Source organism: Phascolarctos cinereus, unplaced genomic scaffold (genome assembly GCF_003287225.1).
Source record: "Phascolarctos cinereus isolate Bilbo 61053 unplaced genomic scaffold, phaCin_HiC Scaffold_726;HRSCAF=1367, whole genome shotgun sequence".
Lineage (NCBI taxonomy): Eukaryota > Metazoa > Chordata > Mammalia > Diprotodontia > Phascolarctidae > Phascolarctos > Phascolarctos cinereus.
This window is the reverse complement of record NW_027556098.1, coordinates 43,957,610-43,982,915: the sequence shown is the minus strand read 5'-3', so window position 1 is coordinate 43,982,915 and position 25,306 is coordinate 43,957,610. Positions and strand designations below refer to the sequence as shown.

Below are 25,306 nucleotides of genomic sequence, written 5' to 3'. Positions count from 1 at the left end.
TATTCCCTTCTTTGCCAAGATTCTATTATTTCTATATTTTAAGCCAAAATCCAGTACATTTGGGGATATGAACATCATTATCCCCATTTGAAGATACTTTGTCAAGGTGACACAGATAACAACTGGCAGAGCCACTATTGAACTTAAATCTCTTGAATGGAAAACTACTATATGTAAATCTATATAATGATTAACTATCATGATAGGGTTCCATTGTATACATTTTTTAAAAATGGTAATCTTATTGAGTATTATCTCTTCTCTTGCAGTTCTAATTATGAATTCTGTTCCTTTGTCATAAAATAACATTGACTTTTTTTTTTTAACTTTGGCAGCTCTATATGTTCTCCATGGTCAGTAAAATGGGCCTAGAAGCCACAATAGGTGAGAATATTATGTGTTTTTTTCCTAAGCTTTGTTCTTAAGTTTGGTGTGTTGTTCACATGGGAGGGCAAGACTTTCAAAATACAAAATCCAGCTATTATAAACAAGGAAACAATGCAGGTAGAGGATGATCTTAAAAAACCTGTTTGTTTCTCTTTAGGTTGAGGGAGGCAACACAAATTCACGTCCAAATTCAGTCATACTGTGAGAGTTGGAAGTCTATAGTATTAGAACAGATTATGAAAGTAGAGTGTATATATAGAACATAGTTCAGAACAGTTACAAATCCTTAGTGTCAGGTGGCCAAGGGGAAGTGTGGAGTAGAGATACTTTTTCATTTAAAGAAGAAACTGACTTTTTTCAAAGTCAAAAAGGTAAACTTAGAAATATGAACACTACTTTGGCTTCTTCCTCACCTGTGGTTCAATGCTGTATATGAAGGCAAGTTTTGGGAGGTCAGAATTATAGCAGTTAGTGTAATTAGTGCATCATTTGGCTCCTGGAGCATGGCCATGCTTATTGAGAGCCTCAGGGTGTGACTTCATCAAGAATCAAGCCTCCCACAAAGTCTTGTTCTTTCTATTGCTGTCATCAGTTTCCAATCCACTGTATGCTGTTCATACTCAACATTTTGGGCCAGTTATATAAAAAGAAAGCTATTTTTAACTTTCTGCAAGCAACAATATCAAATTATGCTTCAGTCACTTCTTAAATATTCCTCTGTTCCTAAAAGGGAAATTTAATGGATGTTTATGATTTGTTATTAAAGAAGAGTCATTAAAGTCTTCTGAAAAACAAATCACATGATGTTATATCCCTGAGTAACCTTGCTTGACCAATGTTCAAATTTCCAAAAGGCCACATAGTGTCCTATTAACTCAGCCTAATTTCTGGCAAGAATGAAGTTGAGAAAAGTCAAGATGCTCAAAATTATTATTGCAATCTTGCCTGTGGTAAGTGTTTATTTATAATTAAAAGGTTTTTTGTCCCTTTCACATAGTGTCCCTTAGATTTTTCTACCACTAGGTTGTCATAGCAGTTAGTGGTTAGAATAATATGCAATAATGAAATAATACATACAATTTACATTATCTTTTCTGTTGCTGCTACAGATTGCCCTATTTTAATAAAACCCTAAACTTCTGAAAACCTTCAGATGCCAAACAAATATGTTGGGTCATGGGAGGAGGGTAAAGGGTTAAGCAAGTATTCACATTACTAGACTATTCAGAGACACTATCATTTGAGAATCAGGATGAGAATTAAAATATTTTGAAAAGATAGGTGAAATAACTGAAAATATATATTATAGTGGCTAAGAAAGGTACCCTTGAGGCCAGGAAGAACTGGGTTCTAGGACTGCCTCTGAAACACACTAGACTGGTGACCTTGGTCAAATCACATAACCTCACTCAGCCTCTTCCTCCATCTGTAAAAAGAAATTGAACTGAATGACTTCTAAGATTCTTTCAGCTCTAAATTTATGATTTTATGAAATGTGTTTGGAAGATAATATATTTGGTCCTTCCAAATATAAATCCTTATAATTCCTTCAAAGATAAAAGATAATCCTTCTCTTACTTGGATTGTAATACATAACATACAACTACACTGAAGAGAATGAATACTGGATGCTAGATATGGCAGCTTAGAGGCCAAAATGGAAAACTTAGGGAATTATTGCAAACATGTAGGTTCTGATTGGGAAAAGTATTTTCCCCCTATTTTCTAATTTATTCTTACTGATTTTTACCAGTTATGCTTCTTATCAGTGGAGCTCTTGTCAATGGTCCTTATGCATTGATCACAACTGCAGTCTCTGCTGACTTGGTAAGTTTTTCTGTGCATCTCAGACAACTGCTGAATCTCAATTGTTTCTAGGATTTGAGAAATATACTAGTTTTGTATTTCTTCCCCAAAATATAGTTAACAGAATATTAAGTAACAAATATAGTTACCTTTTATTTTTTTTTACCTTGAACTTATAAATGTCTTTTCATTTGTCCTCATAAGAACTTCATAGTGCAGAAAGAGGAAAGAAGTTATGATTTTTTTCATCTTCTACAACAGGAATATTAGGCTTGATGAAGTGAGTGTTCAAAGTCAATCGCCCATTTCTGAGTACAAATTTGTACAAAATAAACCTGGTTGTCTGTCTTGTGTGTATGGACAGAATGGCCAACCACTTGAGACTGATGTTCACCATCCATAGATCAGGTACTCCACAAACAAAGGCTAGACTCCCCTTCATGATCTTATTATAGAGAGGTATCTTTCTGGGAAGGGGTCCCTAAAAGATAAGAAGATTGGATGTGACAAAGATCCATTCATACAGGCTCTCGAGCATTTCTCTGCTTCTCATTGATTATATTCACATCTAGACTCTTGAGTTCTTTGGCTTCTCTCAAGAGCCCTCATTTCCCTTGTGGAAACCATGGAAGAATCAAAACCATGTCAGTAAAAACTGTCAATCCACAACTGTCAGGACATAGCCATCACAGCTCCAAAGGTTCCTTGGTGACCTATCTCAACCACAAAGGTACTCCATATCCCCCCTTCCCAATTCCCCATCTCCATGAAGGGCAGTTAAGTTGCTGAAATGCTTTCTATACCTCACCCCAACCATTAGGAGTTGATCATAAATACTGACAGTGTCATTCCTCTGATAACTCTGAATTTGTGATCTCAGTACTGTTATGGCCCACCAGAGCAGAAATGGACTTGACCAAGCCTAAGTAGCTGAAACAGCTTCTTATTATTTCCAGGATCAAATATAAAATCCAGTTTGATATTCAAAGCCCTTCCTAACTTGTCCCTCACTACCTTTCCACTTTTCTTAAAACTTACTATTTTGACTGACTGATGGAGATACAGGTCCTTATTTTAGCCACTTCCACTACTGCTTTTTCCTATCCAGAGCCCAGCCTTCAAAGCACAAATGAAATAATGGGACATGGGCTCCACATCACTAATGACCAGTATCTGTGTCTTACAGCATGCTCATGCCAAGGGGCCCTTAGTTGTATTGGCTCTAGATCAGACTGCCTGACCAGGGACCCCAAGTTCTTCAAGTCATATGCTTTGCTCCTATAAAATTGTAATCTGTTGTCCAACTGGATGGGTGTATCTATCAGACTTCTTTGATTGTCAGGAGAGGATGTCTTGTGAGGCAGTCATAGGACATTTATTGCCCAACCCTCACTTGAATATTTTAATCAGAACCCCTGTCCCTTCCAGACTAAAATAGCTTGCAAATGTCTAATGTCATTCAAATATCCTAACTTCACCTCTGCTTGATACTCAACATTGCCACATCTGCCTCAAATCCTATCCAAATACCTGAATATTTCCTTGAATTCCCTTTAGAAAGCCTAGTGATTTCTTACCATTATAATGTCCTCCATTGTAGGCACTGCTCAATCTAAGTTAAGTCTGATGAAAGGAACTAGAGGTGATTTGATGCAGACATGTTTAAGTTCATTCTGAACACCAGCTAGCACTGCCTTAAAAGAACCAGATTCTCCATCTTGCTCTCTCAAAATTAATAGCTAATGAGCCTTATCTGGGGAAATTAGGCAACATGACCCACACAGGGATTTTATCCATCAATGTGTGGACTTCCTTAAGTCATTTCCTCCACCCTTCTCATAACCCTGGTCAAAAACTTCTTTTGCAATATTTCTGATTATTTTGACTTCATCTTCATAAGCAATTTATATCTAATTATGATCACACCTAGATTCTGGGCATGTTGGCTTCTCCCTGGATATTTACTTTTCCCATGCAGAGACTACTTATGGCCTACAGCTCTGCCAGTTAGAGATCTATACCTTCCATGCCTGAAGTTCTGCAATGCTGATATGGATCTATTGTCATTGTCACTATGCTGCTGGATAGACAAGGGATGACTGCTTTTACTTCATCCTAGAACCCTCTCTCCAAGTCCATATATCTTGAGATCCATTCACTCACTCTGAACATAGAATTGGCTATAAGAGCCTTCACTTGGGCATCCTTTCTTTCTCACCCTCATGTACAGACTTAATAAGTGATTCATATCCAATGCTGAGTCTCTATATCTCATTTTCCCTCCTTCTCCCCTCTCTTCCTATTCTTTATTCACTCAATAATTTCTCCATGCTTAGTCATAAATCTACTCAAGGACCAGATCTCACACTGCCACACCAAAAAACCACCACCAATATCTGAAAAGTGTCTTCCTACTCTTTTAATTCACAATTGTAAACCATTGTAAAATGCCATTTTCTCCTTCACATCAATATCTACCTTCACCAAGGGCTCTCAGTCTTAACAAGATTCTCATATAGGTATTTGAAAGGCAGGATGCCAGGGCAATAAATAGTTTTCTTTTTAATAGCTCATTTGCTTTTATTTGTTTTAATATTTAAGTGTCCCATATTGTCCAAAGTCTGTATTCTATTTGAATATCTCTCTCTGAAGGTGATGGACTACATGTCTGTTGGGAGATTTCATTGTGAAAGTTAATTTGTCCCAGTCTCTGTTTCATTACTAGAACTTCTATAAGAATCACTTGCTTTCATTTTCTTTTGACTCGTACATTTTTGGTTCCTGCCCAAGGGCCTGAAACTGCCACCTTTACTCCTCCCTCAACCCATGACAAATGACCTCACCATTTCTTCAGTCAGTGATAACTATGTCCTCTAGCATTGGCATAATCCACTCTGCCACCCAGCAACTAGCTCTCTCAGTTCTTCCCTCATCATTCCTAATTTGTCTAATTGACTCTAAAGGCAGTGGAAGAGGAAGGAAAGAAAAGGAGAAGGTAGAGGAAAGGAAGGCAGATTCAAGGAAATAAGAAAGGAGAAAGGGAAGATGAGAGGTAGGGAAAAGAAATATTGGTAGAAAATCATAAGAAAAAAAGGCTATGGGTATGGCTAAAGTTGGGGAGAGAGAGGAGTGAAAAATAAATAGTAAAAGGAATGCTAAGAGAGACAACCATAGGAAGGAATGAACTAGAAAACAAAATAGAAAAATAAGAATAAAAGGATCCATTTGCAAGGAGTAGAACTCTAGTAAAAGGCTCTAATACATCTAAAGCAATTCACAATCCAAATTAGAAAAAGGATAGAATTTTACTGGGTTTTGGGAATTCATTTGAGTATCAGAGGGAAATTGTCCAAAAAGAACAGCTTCTAGAAAAAGGGGTCTATCTCTTTTGATCAGTTAGTTTAAAATTGTGGCATTTTTTAACCCTGAAAAAGATAATTCTCTGCTACAGAGTAGAAGTGAGGAGTCCTAATGATTCATTTCACTTCACTTTTTACTCTTTTTTATTTCTTCACTCTTCTTCTATAAACTGAAATTTTGGATTTCTCAGGTAGTTATCTTTTTCCACTGGTTATCATTTAATGCTTCCTGATATTAGAAACTGAACTCTGGGTTTCATAGCAATATCCTTTTAGTCATTGCTTAATGAGAAGACAACACCTTTCTTAGCATTTGGCAACCAGTATTTCTTTTTTACAGTCTGCAGACATATTATATATGTCACTAATAAAAGCTAACTTCATTTCACTTAACAGATATGAAATCTTAATGAAATTTGGCACTTTCAGCATATTTAAACCCAGCTATCAAAAGTTCCGTAGTTGTCCTATATTTGGAACACTATGTTTTTTTCCTCAAAACTCAATTTGTTTCCTCCTCAAAATGGAAGAATTTTAAGAGTTCCATTTAGATGAACAAACTGCTATTTTCGATAACTTTAGACTGACTAAAAGCTTGAACTTTTCCTTTGCTGTCAAATGAATTCCAAAAATTATGGAAAATATCTATGTGCAGTGTTATCCTTCATAAAGTCATTTATATGCACAGTTCAATGCAATGAACATTTATTAAGCATCTGCTGTATCTGAGATATTGTGTTAGGGTTACAAAAATAGAGATGACACTGGCCTTGATCTAAAAGAGTTTGCCATTTAATAGGGAAGACAGAACATAAACATAAATAACTCTGATACAAGGGGGAGTATAACTTCTAAGTAGAGGTCTAGGCAAAGTGCCTCGAGAAATTCTAGGCAGGAGCAAGTTTTGAGAGTATTGGTTTGTTTCTCACTACACACTTTGTGATGACTTGTTGAGATAGATTATTTCCACCCTCTACTCTAGGGTACCCATAAAAGTTTGAAGGGGAATTCCAAAGCCCTCTCCACTGTGACAGCTATCATTGATGGAACTGGCTCTGTAGGTAAGTCATCTTTTTAGACATGCAAACTTAAGTAACTAATAGTGGCTCTGTGGGATACCTATTTTATGTGATATTTCACAGATAATGAGAACTAAGTAAAATTGAGAAAGGAGGGCCCATTGGACATTATTGAAAAATAATATGCTGTACTTTCATACACAAATATGGATTTCTGAACTACATTTTATCATTTTTGTTTGGTGTTTCTAGTTGAGGTCCTTTTTGTTTGTTTGGAGTTTGTAGGACTCTTTTTTGCAGGATAGGAGAGGAGGAGGAGAAGGGAAGGGAGGGAAGAAAAAAGGAGGCTCTTTTGTTCCATTTGCAATTCAATGTTTTCAAAGTAAATTAAGCAAATGTACTTATCAGTCTAGTTGTTTTTGGTACAAGTCTTTGTAGTTGAACAACCAGCAATACAACATGTGATTTTTCCAGTAATAATGAATTGTCATTGAACCAGCCATATTCTCTCGACTCAATTCCACTTGCAACCAGTTGCAGGTATAGAAAAGACATTAAGTCTTTTTCTTCTGGAAAAGACTATCAGGCCAAGAAATGTTTGGCCCTTTTTGTATACTTTTAAATAAAATATCTCTATTTCAAAGAATTAGTGTTAGGGTATTATTTTTGTATATAAATGTTCTTCTAAGTGTTTTAGGTTTAAAACTTATGGAGATCTTTGGGGAAAAGGGATATTTCCTGCTGGAAACTCGCCTAAATTAAAATGGCACCTATTTGCTGATGCTAAATAATAGTTTATCAAATCAGAATATATAAATGCTTCTAAATGAAATGGGCAGATTGGAATGCTCGACAATAGGTAAGGACCTTGATATAATTATCATCTCTGTAGTCTGGTGGGGAAAGGATAATGTAGACATCTAACTACAGCATTATGAATTATGTAAAAAAACTAGAGAATATTGATAAGATAACTTCACATTCAGGGTATAATAGAAAGAGCATCAATTTTGGAGTTAGGAAACTGAGTTTTGAGTCTTAGAAACAAAAGTTATGAGCCAATGAGCTGGTCACAGCACCTGAGCCTCATTTTCCCCCATTGTAAAATGGGAATGATAATGCAAAAGCTAAATTGTTTTGATCTTATGAAAATAGTAGCATTACATGTGAGAACAACAGAAATAGTAATATTAAAAAGGTAAAAAATCTCACAAGTACAAGATAATACTATGGAATTTCTATTGGTAGAAAAATTCTTGAAAAAATACAATCTATGGTTATATTGTGGTATTTATTATTTTCTCATTATAGGTTGTTTCTGCTTTTCTCTGCAATTTGCTCATTTTATGGATAGAGTACATTATCTACATTCATTCCTCTGGCACCAGTCCCCATCCTAAGTAGGCACAAGAGCAATCTACTAGGAAATAAATGTAAATTGTGGGGGGGTTTTGGATTTTACAAATGATTTTTATCTGGACTGAGACCAGACAAAATTTTTACTTTCCGTTTTCAGAAGGTGATAGCAGCTTTTAACATAGATAACACAATATAACAGTTGTTCAAAGATCATGAAGCAATTTACTTGGATGCTGTCGACAAAGAAGTAATGAACTGATTATTGATATAAAAAATGATTCTTAAATTTCAATACTGATAGAAAGTGCCTTTGAATTTATAGAGAGATTTTGGTGATTTTCCTCCTCTGTTTAAAAAAGAAGATAATATTCCTAAAATTCTCAAAGGGTATTTTCTTGGAGTCTTTGGGGAGAAGTCCTTAGGACAAGTAAATCACTAAGTTTTAGTGATATTTAACATATCTGTCCATACAAGTGGCTTTGTAGCTTATTTTGATAATATCAGTATGAATAAGAATTTAGTTAGCTCAGAATTTGTTCTTCATTTGTTAGTATCCTCCTAGCTTGCTAAATTCATATTCATCTTATGAAGGCCAGCTGGCATACACAACATACAAAAAACACTATTTTTTTTTTTTGCTTAGGCAGTTGGGGTTAAGTGACTTGCCCAGGGTTACACAGCTAGTAAGCGCCAAGTGTTTGGTCTGAGGCCAGATTTGAAGTCAGGAGGACCTGACCTCAGGGCCGGTGCTCTGTGCCATCTAGCTGCCTCCAAAAATACAATTCTTAACCTAGTAGATAGAACACAAAATTAGATGTTACGAGTGTTTGATTCAGAACATGGGTCATGAAGCCCACTTGCAGCAGGAATTCTTAGAGTATCTCATGTTGAGTTCAAGTAGTACCTAAAAGTAAGGGGCCGTGTATCAGCATTGATAACTGAATATAGCCAATTTTCATTACCATAGATTCGACCCCTTCATTTTACAGTTGAGGAAACTGGAGCCCAGAGTGATTAAGTGACTTGCCCAGAATCAGAAATGGAATTGGAACTGAGGTCTTCTATCTGCAGATCCAGGATTCTTTTCACAGCAAGAAACTGTTGATATCTTTATAGTCTCCTTAAAGTTATATAACAATCCTACAGTTAAAAGTATGAAAAATAATTTCATGAGAAAACCACATTGACCTCTTTACCACAGTGTCTTAAATAATTATTCTTTAGTCATGAGTCATTTGTATCTATAAATGGCAACCAAAAGGCCAAAAAAGAAGGAAAAATTAAAATTGAAATGTACTATAGTAGCAAAACGAGTTGATTCACAGTAATTCATTGTTTATTATGTGTTATAAAGTACATTAGTCATGTTTTGTTTAGATTGAGACCAAGTTTTTCTCTAACCACAAATTAGAACTTAGTGTCTTCGTAGTGAATCATAAAAGTGCCATATGGTTTCCTGATACTGGGAAATATCAGTCTAGTGCAGTTTTAAGTACTATTTCTGCTTCCTGTTATCACAGAATTTGTAATTTCTAAACTGTGAATAGTGAGTAAAAGTATTTATATTAGACTTTGAAAGTAACTATCTTTAAAAATTCATTTTTTTCCATGTTCATGACTTCAGGTGCTGCCTTAGGTCCTCTCTTAGCTGGGCTTATCTCCCCCTTTGGCTGGAACAATGTGTTTTACATGTTGATGGTAGCAGATGCCACTGCTTTATTGGTAAGTCCTACCTGTGTTTTTAAAGATGCTAAGAACTTTATTACCCCTATAAAGCTGAATACTGTAGTTCAAGCCTCAAGCAGACTTCCAATTTCCTCCTCTACACAGATAAAATGTATAGTTTTTATATTGTTCATAATAATTCAAGGCACACTGATAGAGGTGACCGTTTAATATGAAAATTAAACTTTTGAAGTCCAACCTTCTCTAAACCAAGCTTCTGGAAATTCAGTGGAGTAGTTTTCAGCAGACTACAAATTAGCATGAAAAGGTAAGGGTATTCACCCATTTAATTCACAGTAAAATATAATTCAATTCAACAGATATTTGTTAAGGGCCTGCTATGTACAGAGCTCCACTAAAGTCTTATATTCTAAAGCTTTTGTTTGTTTGCAAGGCAATCGGGGTTAAGAGACTTGCCAAGGGTCACACAATTAGTAAGTGACAATTGTCAGGGTAAATTTGAACTCAGGTCCTCCTGACTCTGGGACAGGTACTCTATCTACTCTACCACCTAGCTGCCCCCATTCTAAAGCTTCATTATGTTTCAGCAATTCTTAAAAGCTGTGCCATCAAACGTCAGGACCCAGGGGTTACTAACCAAGATGGAAAGGTCACACTTGCGAACCTAGACGGCCACACGTGGCCTTGAGGCTGCAGGTTCCCCGCCCCTGCTAGGGTGATTCATTTATTTGGCTGGAGCAAACTCTGAAAGCCGCATTAACATGGGAAACAGCAAGGGGCACTGATAGGAAAGCCTTGGAATCAGAGGACCTGGATTTAACCCCCACCTATCATTTATTACTTGTATCATCTTGGGCAAGTCATTCTCTGCATCTCAGTTTCCTTGTTTGTAGAATAAGGGGATTGGACTAGATCACTTTTAAGGTATTTTCTATTCTAGCTCTACATCTCTAATCCTATAATAAATGATCTAACAAGCTTCCAAATTATAACAGCCCTGCAATCTGAATCAATAGAGTGTGTCTTCTCACCAACAACATTATATAAGTTGCCCCAAAAGTCTTAGTGCAGTTTTAAGCCTCAACTAGCTTAAACTTGTGCTAAGACTCTAGGGAACAGCCTGTGTATAGCTCCTTGAGTCAAGGAAGTATGGAAGGCACTGTGCAAGTGACTGGAATAGAGGTCCAACCTCCATAAGACAGTTCTTGATTTCATGGAGCTTAAAAACTCATAGGCTATGACAACACTCAGGAATGGGAGGCAAGTATTAAAGTTTCAAGACAAACTCCTGTGTAAAATCCAAGGTGACAAGGTCAGTCATTACAGGGATTAGGGCTGGGGAATCAGGGAGAGTTTCATGAAGGAGCTAGCATTTAAGTTGGGCTGTAAAGGGTGGATAAAAATGTAGCAGGTGAAGAGAGAGTGGGGAGGATATTCCGGGCTTAGGGAATAATGTGATAGAAGCAAAAGACAGGAGAGTATTTTAGGGAACAGTAGCACAGTACAGAGTAGTTTGAGTACATTGAGTGGTACAACAAGAAAGAAGGCTTGAAACACAGATTATTGCCAGGTGGTGGAAGATGAAACCAAAGTGTTTTAATTTTACTCAGTAAGGCGTTATTAAAGTGTTTTGAGCAGAGAGATGGTATGGTATGGTCAGTATACATCATCCTGGCGTTAGGTAGGATTCTCTTGGTGAGGAACGTCCTAAAACTTCAAGCTTTTCCCAAGTTTTGAACACATTACACTTGAAGATGACTAGTGACTGCCCTCCAGGAACAGTCATGTTTCTCTCCCAGCCTCTTCCAGTTATTCTTTAGGCACTCATAAGGATGTGAAACTGTGTCTGCAGAATAGTTTTCCAGGCAGGAAAGAGAGGAATTTATTATGCACCAAGCTATCAGATACTCTTCTAATGCAGGCAAAGAAAAAAGAAGAGGACTTTGTCACTCTTATCATTTACTCATTAGATGAGCTTTAATATCCCTTCCAGCTTTCAATCCTATAATCCTTAACTTGGCATTTAAAGCTCTCCATGATCTGGCATTGGCTTGCTTTTCAAGCCATAGATGTACTTAATACAACCACCTTCTCTATATTCTCTATACTATATTATTCTCAGTCCACAGTATATTTACCTCACTTTCTCACCTTCATCCCTTTGGACATTTTATTCTCTGTATTTGGGATACCATGCCCAGGCACAGCCACTTCTCTGCTGTTGAAATCCTTCAAAGATTACTTCCTGAGCTCTCTCTTCCAATGAATGTTCATAATACTTTACTCACCTCTCACTTACACTCTACTTTATCGATTTCTTGGAGTTGTGGTGGTATGTTTTTTCAAACTATAAAGGATTATATGAGTATCAGGTATTATTATGTAAATTCTTCCACTCTATTCCCATTGGAATGGATTCATTGTGTTGTGGGGATGGTCTGTGCTTTCTAGAGCTGTGCTGGCTCTAGAAACCTTTTTCTAATGGAAAGGTTGTAAGTGTGACCCTAGGGATGGAATCTCTATCTTATCAACGAAGGACCAACCTAACTAATAGTCTCATCTGCCAAAGAGTTGGCCAGTAAGTAATGAATTGTTTTGGCCAAAGAAACTCAGCAATTCTCAGCTAAGGAACTGAAGGCTTACAATCAACTGTGGTGAAAGCCCTCCTAAGGATGGAAGTATGCATATATTCCTTATGTTGGATACTCTAGTTACATAAAGGGTTCAAATACATGTTGGGAATTTTCTAGCTATCTTTGAATATTGTGTTAACTCAAAGAACCTCTCCAAACGTAATTTGCAACATAGACTGGCTTCATGCTTGAAAATATAATCACATATGGAGAAGAAAGATTTATTTTGCTTTGTTTTTAAGGAGGAAAATAAAACACTTTTGAATGAGAAACTACTAATTACAAATATGCCAGCAAGTCTTTAGTGTGCCTACTAGAGCTGAATATGAATGCTCCTGTGGTGAAGGTCCTTCCCCTAACATTCTGTCTTAGGTTGCAGTTACCTGCTAATAGGAGGGACAGAGTTCAAGGAAGCATTTTTATTCTCTCTAAATTCTGCTACTTTCTCTTGGCACTCTCACCCCTATGCCCACACAATGCCAGTAGCAATTAGCATAGATAGCAAATGTTTAACAGTTGCTTGTTTGACTAACTAGGATTGTTTCATTCTTCTGAGACAAGTATACTCTAGCTTCACCCATCCCTAGCAAGGCTGACTGCTTCTTCCTCTCAGAGTTCTAATGTAATGCTGAGTGGTTCTGAAGAGCCTCCTTTTTCAGCGATTGTCTGAGCCTCCTGGCTGTTTCCCCTATCTTTTACAAAGGGATATTTACTTTGAAGAAGTAACAAGAATGAAAGGACAAACATTTTCCTCACAACACTTCTGGGGCACACTCTCCCCTATCCTACCTTGTGCTCTAAGTAGAATAAGCTCAAACTTAGCTAGGTTCCTTTATAATGCCAGTCCCACCAAGTTCCTTCCAGCTTTAAATGAGGAAATGCTACCAGATGAATCCTGTACGCTGGTTTGTGAAAGTCACTCCCAGAGTTCAATTCTTGTTCCTGAGGGCATTGATCCTAAGCTGACTGTAAAACCCAGATGCTGATAGAACAAATGCTTGGGATGGCAAAAATCAGCCTTTGAGGAAACATACATTTCAGCATCCCATTGCTTAGTAGATTATTCTTTTGCCACCACTATCTTTTCCACCTTTTTTTTCCTACTAGTCATGATAACCACCACAAGGTCCCAAAGGGCAAAGGATTGGAAGTCCTGCATCCTTAGAAACTAGCATTGTCGGCAGTCATTTTGGGGCTTGTGTCACCCCATAAATGCTGGGTGATAATTGTGTAGTGGTAATCAAATATTTGAGGTGGAGGAGAGCAGAGAGAGGGTGGCAGAGGGAGTATCTCAATTACAATTCAGCAAAAGAAAACATTTTATTTTTGTGTAATATCTGATTACTAACTATATCTGGATTTCTGAAAGCAACTCTCTTTAAAATCAAATGTCCAAATGTGAGATAAGATAAATAAGGGAATTTTTTCTGCATGCTGTTCACACTAGGACCAAAGAATACAAGATGAATGTATTAAACACAGAGAGTATCTTTAGAGATGCTCTCATGACTGTTTCTAAATAAAATGCTTGAATTTACCATATTTATCTTAGCAGTAAATCTTTATAGTTCTAGCCTTTCCCCCACTTAACAAATCTTGATTCCAGTCTATTTAAATGTCCTTGATTTCATTTATTTTTCTACCTTGGGCTAACTTTTCTATTATTGGACTGATTGTATTTTAAAATATTAGCTATATCAAAATAGTATCTTGTTGGTGTTGTATCCAGACTAAAAATATTTTCAGGGGCATTTCATCAGTTATTTAGAAAACTTACTGAGGGATAATCTTATACTTTGGAAATAACAGTTATCAAAGATTTTAAAGGAAAAAATGTGTCTGAGGAAACAAGTTTCTAACTGATGATCAAAATCATTAAATCTAAGTAGTATACCTGTTTAAATAATTAAGATCTTGGAACCAGATATTTCCTCACTCATATAGATTCTGAATGCCTTTTGTGACTGGATTAATAATCTTATTATTTGGGGACAGTTCTTATTGCGCCTCATCCAGAAGGAGCTCTGCTGCACAAGATCCATGCCCGGAGAACAGCTTCAGTAAGTCCAGAACCCATGATCTTTTTCATTAATATGATCGAGTAGATCATTCATAACAGTTTTCTAGCTTATCTTTCTTGCATAATTCACCTTTCCTTTTTTTCTAAGAAAAAAAAAGCTCTCCTCAGTAGCTCCTTCATCATTTATTACTCCTACTTTTTTAATAAAATACCCACTCAAACATGAACCTGTCAATTTCTCTTTAAAATATGAACCAAGTGTGCTAGACGAAAATTGCTTGCTTTTGTCGTTCTCTTTAGGCTGAAATAGTTTGATAAAAATGGCAACTCTCAAAGCCCTACTTCTCTATTTCCTACTTCTTTTCTCACTGACTACTATAATGCTCTGGAATTTGGGGAAAGTGCTATTCAATAAGCACATATTTTGGGAAGGATTCTTGAGAAAGAAAGAGATGCTCTCTGCTGTTCTACTATGCATATATAGTGGGTTGTTTTGGTTTTTTTTGGTGAGGCAATCGGAGTTAAGTGACTTGCCCAGGGTCACACAGCTAGTAAGTGTCAAGTGTTTGGTCTGAGGCCAGATTTGAACTCAGGTCCTCCTAACTCCAAGGCCAGAGCTCTATTCACTGCGCCATCTAGCTGCCCCTGTGCATATATGGTGTTGAAAATATGCTTGATGTAAAAATATTTATATGAAAATATTTATGATTTCAAATGAATAAGTAAATACAAATCTTTTATCAAGTAATTACTACAGGCCAAATATTATCCTAAGCATTGGAGATACAAATGCAAAAGTGAGACAGTACCTACCCTTATGGAGCTTACATTCTACCAGAGAAGACATCACAGATAGGCCAATAGTAGTCCAGAAAAGGAATTATGGTCTAGAAAGTCACAAAGATTTGGGTGTTCTATTGAGCAGTCCACTAATATACTTATTATTCAGCTGCTTACTGTTTAGTCCTTTCTCATATTGTCGCTTTCTTGCAGGTTTAAAGAACATTAGCCATTTCAGACACATTTGGGGAAGAATCTGTACTCATCATTCAAAAACAATCATTCAAGACACAGTACAATGTCAACAACTCCACTTAGAAGAACTTGCTTTCTCCATGTTCATTTTGCACACATACCTGAAAGAGATAAGAAAGCAAATGTTACATCCTTATTTATTTTATTAAGCACATACAGGACCTCAGGATTATAGTTCTCAGAGAGGTAAAAGCTGCTGAAATCTTCAGACTAGTTACTTTAGTTAAAGGCACAAGGAAAAGATGCCAAGTGCCTGGCACATTCATTCTCATCCAATTATTTGAACATAACTTGAGACAAGTATAGAATTGATCTGGCACTGAAATGAAGCGTGAGCCATTCTCAGGTTTCTTAGTGATGGAATATAACAGCAATTTGAAAACTATGCTGGAAAGAATTTCAACAGCAAACATCTGTTTATTTTTTTAACAATAAACAATGTCATTTTCAGAAAAACTAGTATGTTATATTAAACGTGATAGCCAAAAATTGGTAAAGAGGTCATTGATATAAAACAATAGTTTAACTTAACCTTGAAAAGAAAGTTGGTTGCCTCAAGCTTCAATCAAAACTGAGCTTTGAGCATGTCAATCCCAATAAAGTATTTTCCCAATTTTTCTCTATATACTGTCCAATTGATGTGATAAATTAGTATAGAACAACAAAGCAGTCTAAACCAGTTAGCTGGGATAAAATGAAAATGGCTAACTGAATCATACCAGAGAATACCAGTCGAGCAACACTGATGTTTCTGAAAGGTGTACATTTGTTAGAAGTACTCTGGAATCTTGCTGAAGGCCCTATAAAACGTCTACGTATCAGTTAAAGCTGCTACTCAGTACTTAGAGCCAAATCATACAGGAGGATGAGCAAAATGAAAAAGGAAAATTCACAGGTTTGTTATCTAGAAAGGTTAGTTTGTTCACATGCATAGTAATCGACATAGTTTCTTTGTAATTACATCGACCATTTTTCCTTTTCATTCTAATAAAATAGTAGAGATTGGTTTTAGATGTACAGCAACCCAGTAGATTTTTTAAATGTGCATTGTGTTATATGGAGGTTAAAGAAAACTGAATGGCATTTTGTTATTTATTAAAGCAAACAGAAATTTGTTTTTATTAATGCTTGGTTGGTTTTGCAAAATATCCATCCGATCCCTTTTAAATAAAATATTTTTAAATATTTTTAAAAACCAAACCAATATATTGGGAAATTATGATCATTGTGTCCTACAATTTTCTTTCCCACAGTATTTGGGAGAGTGGGGAGGGATAATCTTCAAAATAAAGTTGCATGTTCTTAGTTTTGTCCAGATTAAGTGCGTCTCTGATAATGTTCAAATTGAAATCACAGATGGTTTCCAATTAAAAGAGTGTATATTCTTCTGCATGGATAGGATCCTAATTTTTTTTTAGCCAAAAAGAGGTAGTGTAGGCTATGACAAACAGCTGCTTAAACTGTTTAGATTTCAGAAAGCTATGCAGTTTAAATTTAAGTAAAGCATCAGCACGTAGCAGACTTGTAACAAAGAATGTCAGACATGGAGTATGTGTAGCAATAACAATGAGCTCCCAACATTCTTGAATACAGACAAAAGGATCTCAACTATAAAAGACTCTTGGCCCGGGTCCCACATGAAATGTGCCCAAATGCATTACCAAAAAGTCCCAAGTATAATAATAATAATATATACATACACACATACATATATAGCCTCTTTTGGCGGATATGATGAGGAGCTAAGTTTGCTGCTAGAAATCCTTGCAGCATCAGGGACAAAGTAGAAAGCAGCAGCAGCAGCAAGTCTCAGCTGGCAAAAGGCCTCAGTAACTTCAATGACAAATTCTCCGACCCTCAATCTTGGGCTTTTATCTCTGGGGCTCATTTTCCTTTAATGTGGTTTTCCATTAGGTTGATGTTGATGACACATAACTTCTCTCTCAGGATCTCCCTTCCCCATTCTCACTTCAGGTCCTTTTTAAAGGTAGCTCCAACTGTTGCAGATCTTTTTAAGGGCAAAATCCCTTCCCACATTTGTGCCCCCCTCCCAAATAAAACACACTAGCTAATAATAATTTGGTGGCCACCAGTTTTGGCTTTCTTTTATGCAATTAGGATAAGCAATTACAAAACTGTTTGGAATATCTGGGGCTGTAGCTGGTGGGGAACAGGATAAGTTGTCCCCTTCCTCGATCCCTATTTACTCAGCTCCTACCTGGAAGGGAAGGGCACCAGAAAGTAGATATTAGAACATTTAACAGAAGGCTGCTTTACTGACGAGAATGGGGGAAGGAGAAGAAAAATGTCAGAGATTTTTTATGTGTGTGATTCACCAGCCCACTCCACCATTAGCTGTTTCCACTGTTACTGCTTACAGCTCCCAACTGAAATTATCTCCAACAGCAACCTACACAGCTTGAGGAAGAGGAATGACAAAGCACGTAGCGAGCCAGGCCAAACATTATGATTCCATGTGGCTTGGCCAAGATGGATTCTCCATGCCATTCTTCCTGAACTCCAAGTCCTGTATACTCTGGGTAAAAGTTGCTTCTAGTGTCCAGATTCTCCTTGGCAACTCTCTCAGGCTGGTAAACCAGGGCTACATCAATAACTTTCAAAAAACAATGTCAATCACTTAAAAATATTATGCAAAAAAAAAACAACCAAAAAACCCCCCTCAGTTTATAAATTAAGAAAGAGGGCTGACCATAGTCATGAATTCCACTGGTAAGCTACACTCAACTGAATCAGTGCTTTATCATGGATAAAAACTATTTTGCACCTCAAAATACTCTTTCTATGGCTAAGTAAACCTTATGTTAAATGTTAGATCGATTTTTTTTTTCACCTAAACTACCAAGGAACTGGTATCCCTTCTTGGTAGTCCTTTATGAGATGTGAATCTCTTTGATTAAGCCAAGAGGGAACTAACCAAAATGGTTTCTTACCATGGAGTCCTAGAGTCTATGGACTTTTTCAAAAAGTATGTTAAAAACTATGAGGACTTTTCAAAAATATTTTAATAACTATGCATCAGTGTAATCAGTTTCCTTTGTGACTTTATGTATTTTATATATTTAAAAATATTCTAAAAATGGTCCAATGGCTTTAACAGATTGTCAAAGGGGTCCGTAACACAAAATGTTAAGAATCCCAGGACTCTTCTGATTGCCCAGCCGAACAAGATCACCATAATTTGAAGAACTTTAAACATGGAGGAATTCGATCAGTTATTGAGTCCAGTGGCAAAATAGTCAAGCAGTAGAAGATCCCAGGCTCAAGTCTGAGCACTGGAGTGGGTGTTAGACATCATTTTGTTTTTTCCCCTCAAAGCTAATCTTAACAAATTGGCTCCAGATATGCCGTCTTTATGTCCAAAGGTATTACCAATTTGAAAAAACAGAAGAGCATATGGCTAATCTACTTAAGCCAACCTTAAACTGATGTTTCACTAGCATAATGAGCATAACAGATTTTCATAGTTTGCTTCCCCAGAACCAAATGGGGAAATTTTAACAATAATTGAAATGGATACAGAGTTTTAGGTTTTCAAAATGCTTTATACGCATCATTCCTTTAAAACTGTTATAAGCAAAGATTCTTAAGTGTGGAAAGGGGCAGAGAGAAGCATATTCAGAAATAAATGCCGTGTGAAAACAAAAGCAATTAATATAACAGTTTTTTTAAAGGACATAGGTCGAGTAGAATTTCTTGTGTGGAAGTCAGGACATGTAGATAAAGAAATATTATTCATAAAAATGATAGTAATAGTCATTTCAGTGTGGCTGCTTTTATGCAGGTGAAACAAAATAATTAACAGCTGTGTCAGGGGCTGGCTCATTTTCCCATGGTTACAAACTCCCACCCCTCTTACTCTTCCAATTCCATTGATACTAAATCCTCAACTGATTAAAACAAATAACTCTCACCAACCCCAGCTATCTGATCTCTCATCCCCAAACACTTTAATTATACCCTCCCATGTCCCAACCCAGGTTTATCTATCCCTGCCATTGTTCCTCCTAGGATCACCATTTCATACTTAGCAAACTTCTTTTCATTTTACTTTCATTTCTCTAATGGACTTCACTGTCATCCCCAACCACTGTCAAATCTTGTTTCTACCTGCACATGTCTCATATGGGTTTTCTACAATCCAGTCACATGGGCCTAGTCTGGTAATTGTTCTGCCTGCCTTGAGTCTCTTCCCACTTCAATCTCCCACACTGTTGCCGGCATAATTTTCCTAAAGCATAGGTCTGACCTTGTTACTCCCCTACTCACTATTATCTCTATGATCAAATAAAAACTGCTGTTTGACATTTAATGTTCTTTACAACCTGGGCCTATCCTACCTTTCTAGTCTTATACAGTGCTCCTCTTCTCTATGGCCCAATTATACTAGACTATTTGCTCTTACATCCAACACGGCATCTCCCACACCCATGTTTTTAATTGTCTGTCCTCTGTGTCTGGAATCCTCTTCCCTCTTCACCTCTGTCAGGTAGAACTCCTCATTTCTTTTAAGATTGAGTTCAAGTATCAACTCCTATATAAGGCTTTTCCTATTCCTCCTCGCTGCTAGCAACACCCAATTATAAAGCAAGGCATTGGAGGTCTCTTTCATGGTAGAAAAGAACTCTTCAATGTATGTTTGCTTTAAGCTCCCGAAGACCCATGAGACTGACTAAAAGTTTAGCCTCTATTACAGAGTGAGTGGGGAGAAGTCTCACAAGAGGAATGAGAGTAGAGATGAAGCAAGGGCCAGGGATGATGAGTGTGAGCAGTCTGGGGTCCCAAACATGGGATTACCACTGTGCTGTAGCTACCATTAAGATAATTGGTGGGAAAAAACAAAGATAAGACCTGAAAGCAATGTGGAAACCACAGGGAACAGAAACAAAATCATTGGAGTAATTTGTGCTGCTGAGAAAAATATTAGTAAATATGCACTTTCCAGCTGTTTGTTTCACTCCTACTTTCATTCTTTCTTAAAAGAGAAATAAGCTTCCTTTTTGATCCCAATTTGTTGTGCTTTCTGTTTTATGGCTTCTCTGAAATGGAAAAAAAAATGGTTAATCACTATACTGTTGGGTGTGTGTGTGTGTGTGTGTGCGTTTGTGCTTGTGCAATAGAAACCAAGGAAAGGTAGTAAAGTATCCAAGAAAGACGATTTTGTTTGTTTTTTTAAATATATAACCAATGGGACCTTTCCTGGGAAAAATCATGTCTTAGGGCTAATCAAAAGAGAATTATTAATGATTTATGTTTTTCAAGCCTCCCAAAGGCAGGGAAAGAAAACCTGGAAAGACCAATCCCAAACAAAACGAGATGAACTGTATCAATGAGGAAAGATTTAGAGAGCTGAAAATTTGACTTTCTGAGGTGATTGCCTCATGTACTTTGCCTTTTCTATTGTTTCCTAGTTTTAAATTCAAAACCTTTCTTCTGATTAGCAGGGCCAAAAGCACAATTAGAGAAAAATTAACTCCCATGAGGAGGACCTGGGGAAGAGTGGCTCTGACCACATCAAGGTGGGGCCCAGCAAGAAGTCATCTGTTCAGTCATCTACTCACCAGCACATTAAGTTCTACTCCAATAAACGTTTATGTATATGCATATTTATATGTATATATGTATGTATGTATATGTATGTATATATGTGTATTTATACATATGTATGTGTGTGTATATATATGTATATATACATACACATATATATATATATACATATATATACACACACACACACACACACACACACATGCATATGTGTGTGTGTATCTGTGTGTATGTGTGTGTCTCCCTTTTAGAATGCAGGCTTTTTGAAGGTTTGGGATTTTTTTTTTTGTATTTTGTCTTTGTCTCCCCAGAACCTAGTATGGTGGCAGCCACAAAATAGTCATAACAAATGCTTCATTGATTGACCAGGTACTGTTGCCTTCATCCTGGTATCCTGCCTTCAGTGCATTTCTGTGCCTAGAAGGTGTGTCCAGCTTCTCTTTTTACATTTGTGCTGCATTCTTATGGTCTTAGAAGGCTGCAGTTGACAGGAATTGGAGTTAGGAAAACCATTTAAGACAGGAACCCAAGAAAGAAGTAATGGAGTTCTGAGCTAGGAAGGTGACAATGCTAACACTAAAAGGGATGTTGTGTGTCACAATGTGTGTCATTGTGCTCATCTGTTCACACGTGCTATTCTCTCCACTCCCCAAGAGTGTATAAGCTCCTTAAGGACGATATAAGCTTCTTTGAATTCCAGCATCTAGCAAAGTGTCCTCCACATAGGCTGTCCTTAAGAAATACTTGTTGGATGAGAAGGGAAGAGAATCAGAAAAGGAGAGAGTTGTCAACATTAACTTATTAAGTTCCTACTATGTGCCAAGGATTGTACTAGATGATAGGAAATTAAAAGACAAAAAAAAAAATACCCACTCCCAGCTTTCAGAGAACTCACATCCTCTAGGTGGAAACAATATGTAGATATATAAAATATATAAAGTAAATGCTCATACAAAGTAATTTCAGGAAAGTCATTCACAAATGGGAGGATCAGGAAGGGTTTTGTGTAGGAGGTGGCATATGAGCTGAACTTAGATGAAAGCTAGGAATTCTGTGTGATGGAGATTATTCCAAACAGGCAACAGCCTATGCAAAGGCACAAATACGAAAAATACAATGTTCTATAGAGGGAACAATGCTTAGGGCTTTTGATATATAGTAAGTGAAAACTTCCAGGAGCCAAGATGACAGAGTAAGCAGGAAATCACCATAACTTTCCCATACTCACCTTCGAACAACCATAAAATAGCACCCCCAAACAAATCCTAGAACAGCAGAACCAACAAAAAGATGGGGTGAAGCAATCTTTTAGCCCAAGAAACTTGGAAGGTCAGCAGGAAAGGTCTATCTTACTCAGGTAAAAGGGGACATAGTCCAAGACAGGAAGCAGCCCAGCAAGCTAGCAGCAAGGCCCACCTCAGCAAACTAGTGGGAGATCCTAAGCCAGTGCAGTAGAACAGGCAAATGCCAACACTATGACCCACCACATGCCTCAGCACTACCAGGGGAACAGATGGATGCCAGCTGTGACAACCTCGATCCTTCAGCATAGCCCCCAGCAAATAGGCAGCTGCAAAGAAAGGGACCCTACAGATGCATAAGCAAACAGGCAGATACTAACTCTAGGACCCCACAGACAACCCAGCATAGACAGGTCAAGAGGCAGCCACCAGCAGCAGGACTGCCAAGTGTGGTCAGTGTAGTCCCAGGCAAACAGGCACACACCAAAGCAAGAATACCCCAGTCGCCTCAGCACACACCAGACACCAGCACTGGGACGTCAGCTCAGCACCAGAGAACCTTCCAGACCCCATGACCTCCAGCAGCTCCAGCCACCGCCCTCCACCCCTCCCTTCAGCACAGCACCAGACACAAGGATGCCCTGTGCGCCTCAGGACAACACAAAAGCAGTACCAAGTAAACAGTTGGGGCCTGCAGCCCCTAGAACAGGAAGCCTGAGACAGTGCCCCTTTCACCCTAGGAACAGAGCTTAAATTTGAAAGGAAGAAGGCCAAAAAAGATAGCAAAAATAAAAAAAAAAATCTGACCATAAAAAGTTATTATAGTGACAGGGAAGACCAAGATGCAAATGCAGAAGAAGACAACAATGGCAAAGCCTCAAAGAAAAATGTGAAGTGGTCTCAAGACCAGAAAGAACTCGTGGAGGAGCTCAAAAAGGAGCTTAAAAATCAAAGAAGAGAGGTGGAAGGAAAATTGGGAAAAGAAATGAGAATGATGCAAGAGATTATGAAAAAAGAATCAACAACTTAGAAAAAGAAAGCTCCTTAAAAAGTACAATTGGCCAAATGGAAAAGTTGGTACAAAAGCTAACTGAGGAAAACAAGACCTTAAAAGTTAGAATTTAGCAAGTGGAACCTAATGATTCTATGAAACATCGAGAATCTATCAAACAAAATCAAAAGAATGAAAAAATAGAAGAAAATTTAAAATACCTCATGGGAAAAAAACAACTGATCTGGGAAACAGATCCAGGAGAGAGAATCTCTGAAATCATTGAACTACCTGAAAGTCATAATCAAAAGGAGAAAGTGGACAACATCTTTCAAGAAATTATCAAGGAAAACTGCCCTGATACCCTGGAACCAGAAGGCAAAATGGGCATCAAAAGAATCCATTGATCACCTCAGGAAAGGGATCCCAAACTAAAAATTCCAAGGAATATTATAGTCAAATTTTAGAACTATCAGATCAAGGAAAGAAACAATTCAAATATCAGGGAGCCAAAATCAGGATGACACAGGACTTAGCAGCTGTGACATTGAAGGATTGAAGTCATAGAACATGATATTCTAGAAAGCAAAAGAGCTAGAATTACAACCAAGAATCACCTACCTTGGCAAAATTAAGCATAAGATTTCAAGGGGAGGGGGGGAATGGCCCATTCAATGAAATAGAAGGATTTCAAGCTTTTATGAGAAGAACAGAATTGAATAAAAAGTTTGATCTCCAATATCAACACTAAAGAGGAGCCTAAAAAGGGAAAAAGGTCAAAGAAAACAAGGGATTCAGTAGAGCTAAACTGTTTGCATCCGTACATGGGAGAATGATACTTGTAATTCTTTAAAATTATATCACCAGTAGTACAGATAAAAGGAATATACATAGACAGAGGGTATGAGTATATGGTGAATTTGAGGGAATGACATGCAAAAATTAATTAGGGGATAAGAAAAAGCAGTATACTAGGTGCAGAAGGAAGGGAGAGGTAGAATAGGGTAAACTATTTCACATGAAGAGGCATAAAAGACCTATTACAGTGGAGAGGAATATGGGAGGGTGGGAAATGGGCATCCCTTGAACCTTACTCTCATCAGAATTAACTCAAAGAGAGAATAATATACACAATCAGTTAAATATAGAAATCTATCTTATCCAACAGGGAAGAAGGAGAGGAAGAGGTTAAGTAAAAGGCAGGGGGGCAAGGTGGAAGCACCAACAGAAGGGAGGGCAGACCAAGGGAGGTGGTAGACAGAAGCAAAACACTAGTAAAAAGAGAAAGGATGAAAGGAAAAAGAGGGCAAACAGGAAGAAAAATAAGATGGAGGGAAATACACACACTTAATAATCATAACTGTGAATGTGAATGGGATGAACTCTCCCATAAAACAGAAGCGTATAGCAGAGTGTATAAAAAAACAGAATCCTACAATATGTTGTTTACAGGAAACACACTTGAAGCAGAGAGAGTAAAGGTAAGGGGTTGAAGAAGAATCTATTATGCTTCAGCTGAAGTGAAAAAAGCAGGGGTAGCAATTCTGATCTTAGACAAAGCAAAAGCAAAAATAGACCTAACTCAAAGAGATGAGGAAGGAAACTACATCTTGCTAAAAGGTACCATAGACAATGTAGTAATGCCAATACTAAACATAAATGCAACAAGTAGTATAGCATCCAAATTGTTAAGTAAATTACAGGAAGTAAATTACAGGAAGAAATAGACAGCAAAAGTATATTAGTGGGGGACTTCAACTGTCCCTTCCCAGAACATGATAAATCCAGCCAAAAACTAAACAAGAAACTAAGGAGGTAAATAGAATATTAGAAAAGTTAAATATGACAGACTTTTAGAGAAAACTGAATGGAAACACACAGCACCTATACAAAAATTGACCGTTGCGTAAAAACCTCAAAATCAAATGGAGAAAGGCAGAAATACTAAATATATTCTTTTCTGATCATAATGCAATAAAATTGCATTCAATGAAGAGCAGTGGAAAGATAGAATAAAAATTAATTGGAAACTAAATAATCTAATCCTAAAGAATAAGTGGAATAATAAATAATCTAATCCTAAAGAACAAATCATAGAAACAATCAATAATTTCATTAAAAAGAATGACAACAATGAGACAACATCCCAAAATTTATGGGATGCAGCCAAAGCAGTACTTAGGGGAAAATTTGTTTCTCTAGGGA

General features: G+C 37.2%; 1 protein-coding gene across 3 annotated transcripts in view; it reads left to right on the top strand.

Annotated features, from left to right (window-relative positions):
• The window catches only part of SLC37A1 (solute carrier family 37 member 1), a 175,819-nt gene that overhangs the window by 140,282 nt on the left and 10,231 nt on the right, over positions 1-25,306 (top strand). For 2 of the 3 annotated variants that reach the window (XM_078146507.1, XM_020973884.2), the window contains 6 exons: positions 336-384; positions 2,141-2,214; positions 6,535-6,613; positions 9,555-9,652; positions 14,245-14,309; positions 15,263-16,609. In XM_078146507.1, the coding sequence (XP_078002633.1) occupies positions 336-384; positions 2,141-2,214; positions 6,535-6,613; positions 9,555-9,652; positions 14,245-14,309; positions 15,263-15,278 (381 nt within the window). In that variant the 3' untranslated portion in view covers positions 15,279-16,609. Of the gene's footprint in view, positions 1-335; positions 385-2,140; positions 2,215-6,534; positions 6,614-9,554; positions 9,653-14,244; positions 14,310-15,262; positions 16,610-25,306 lie in introns of those variants that run through there. The other variant, XM_020973886.2, reaches the window with a different exon arrangement.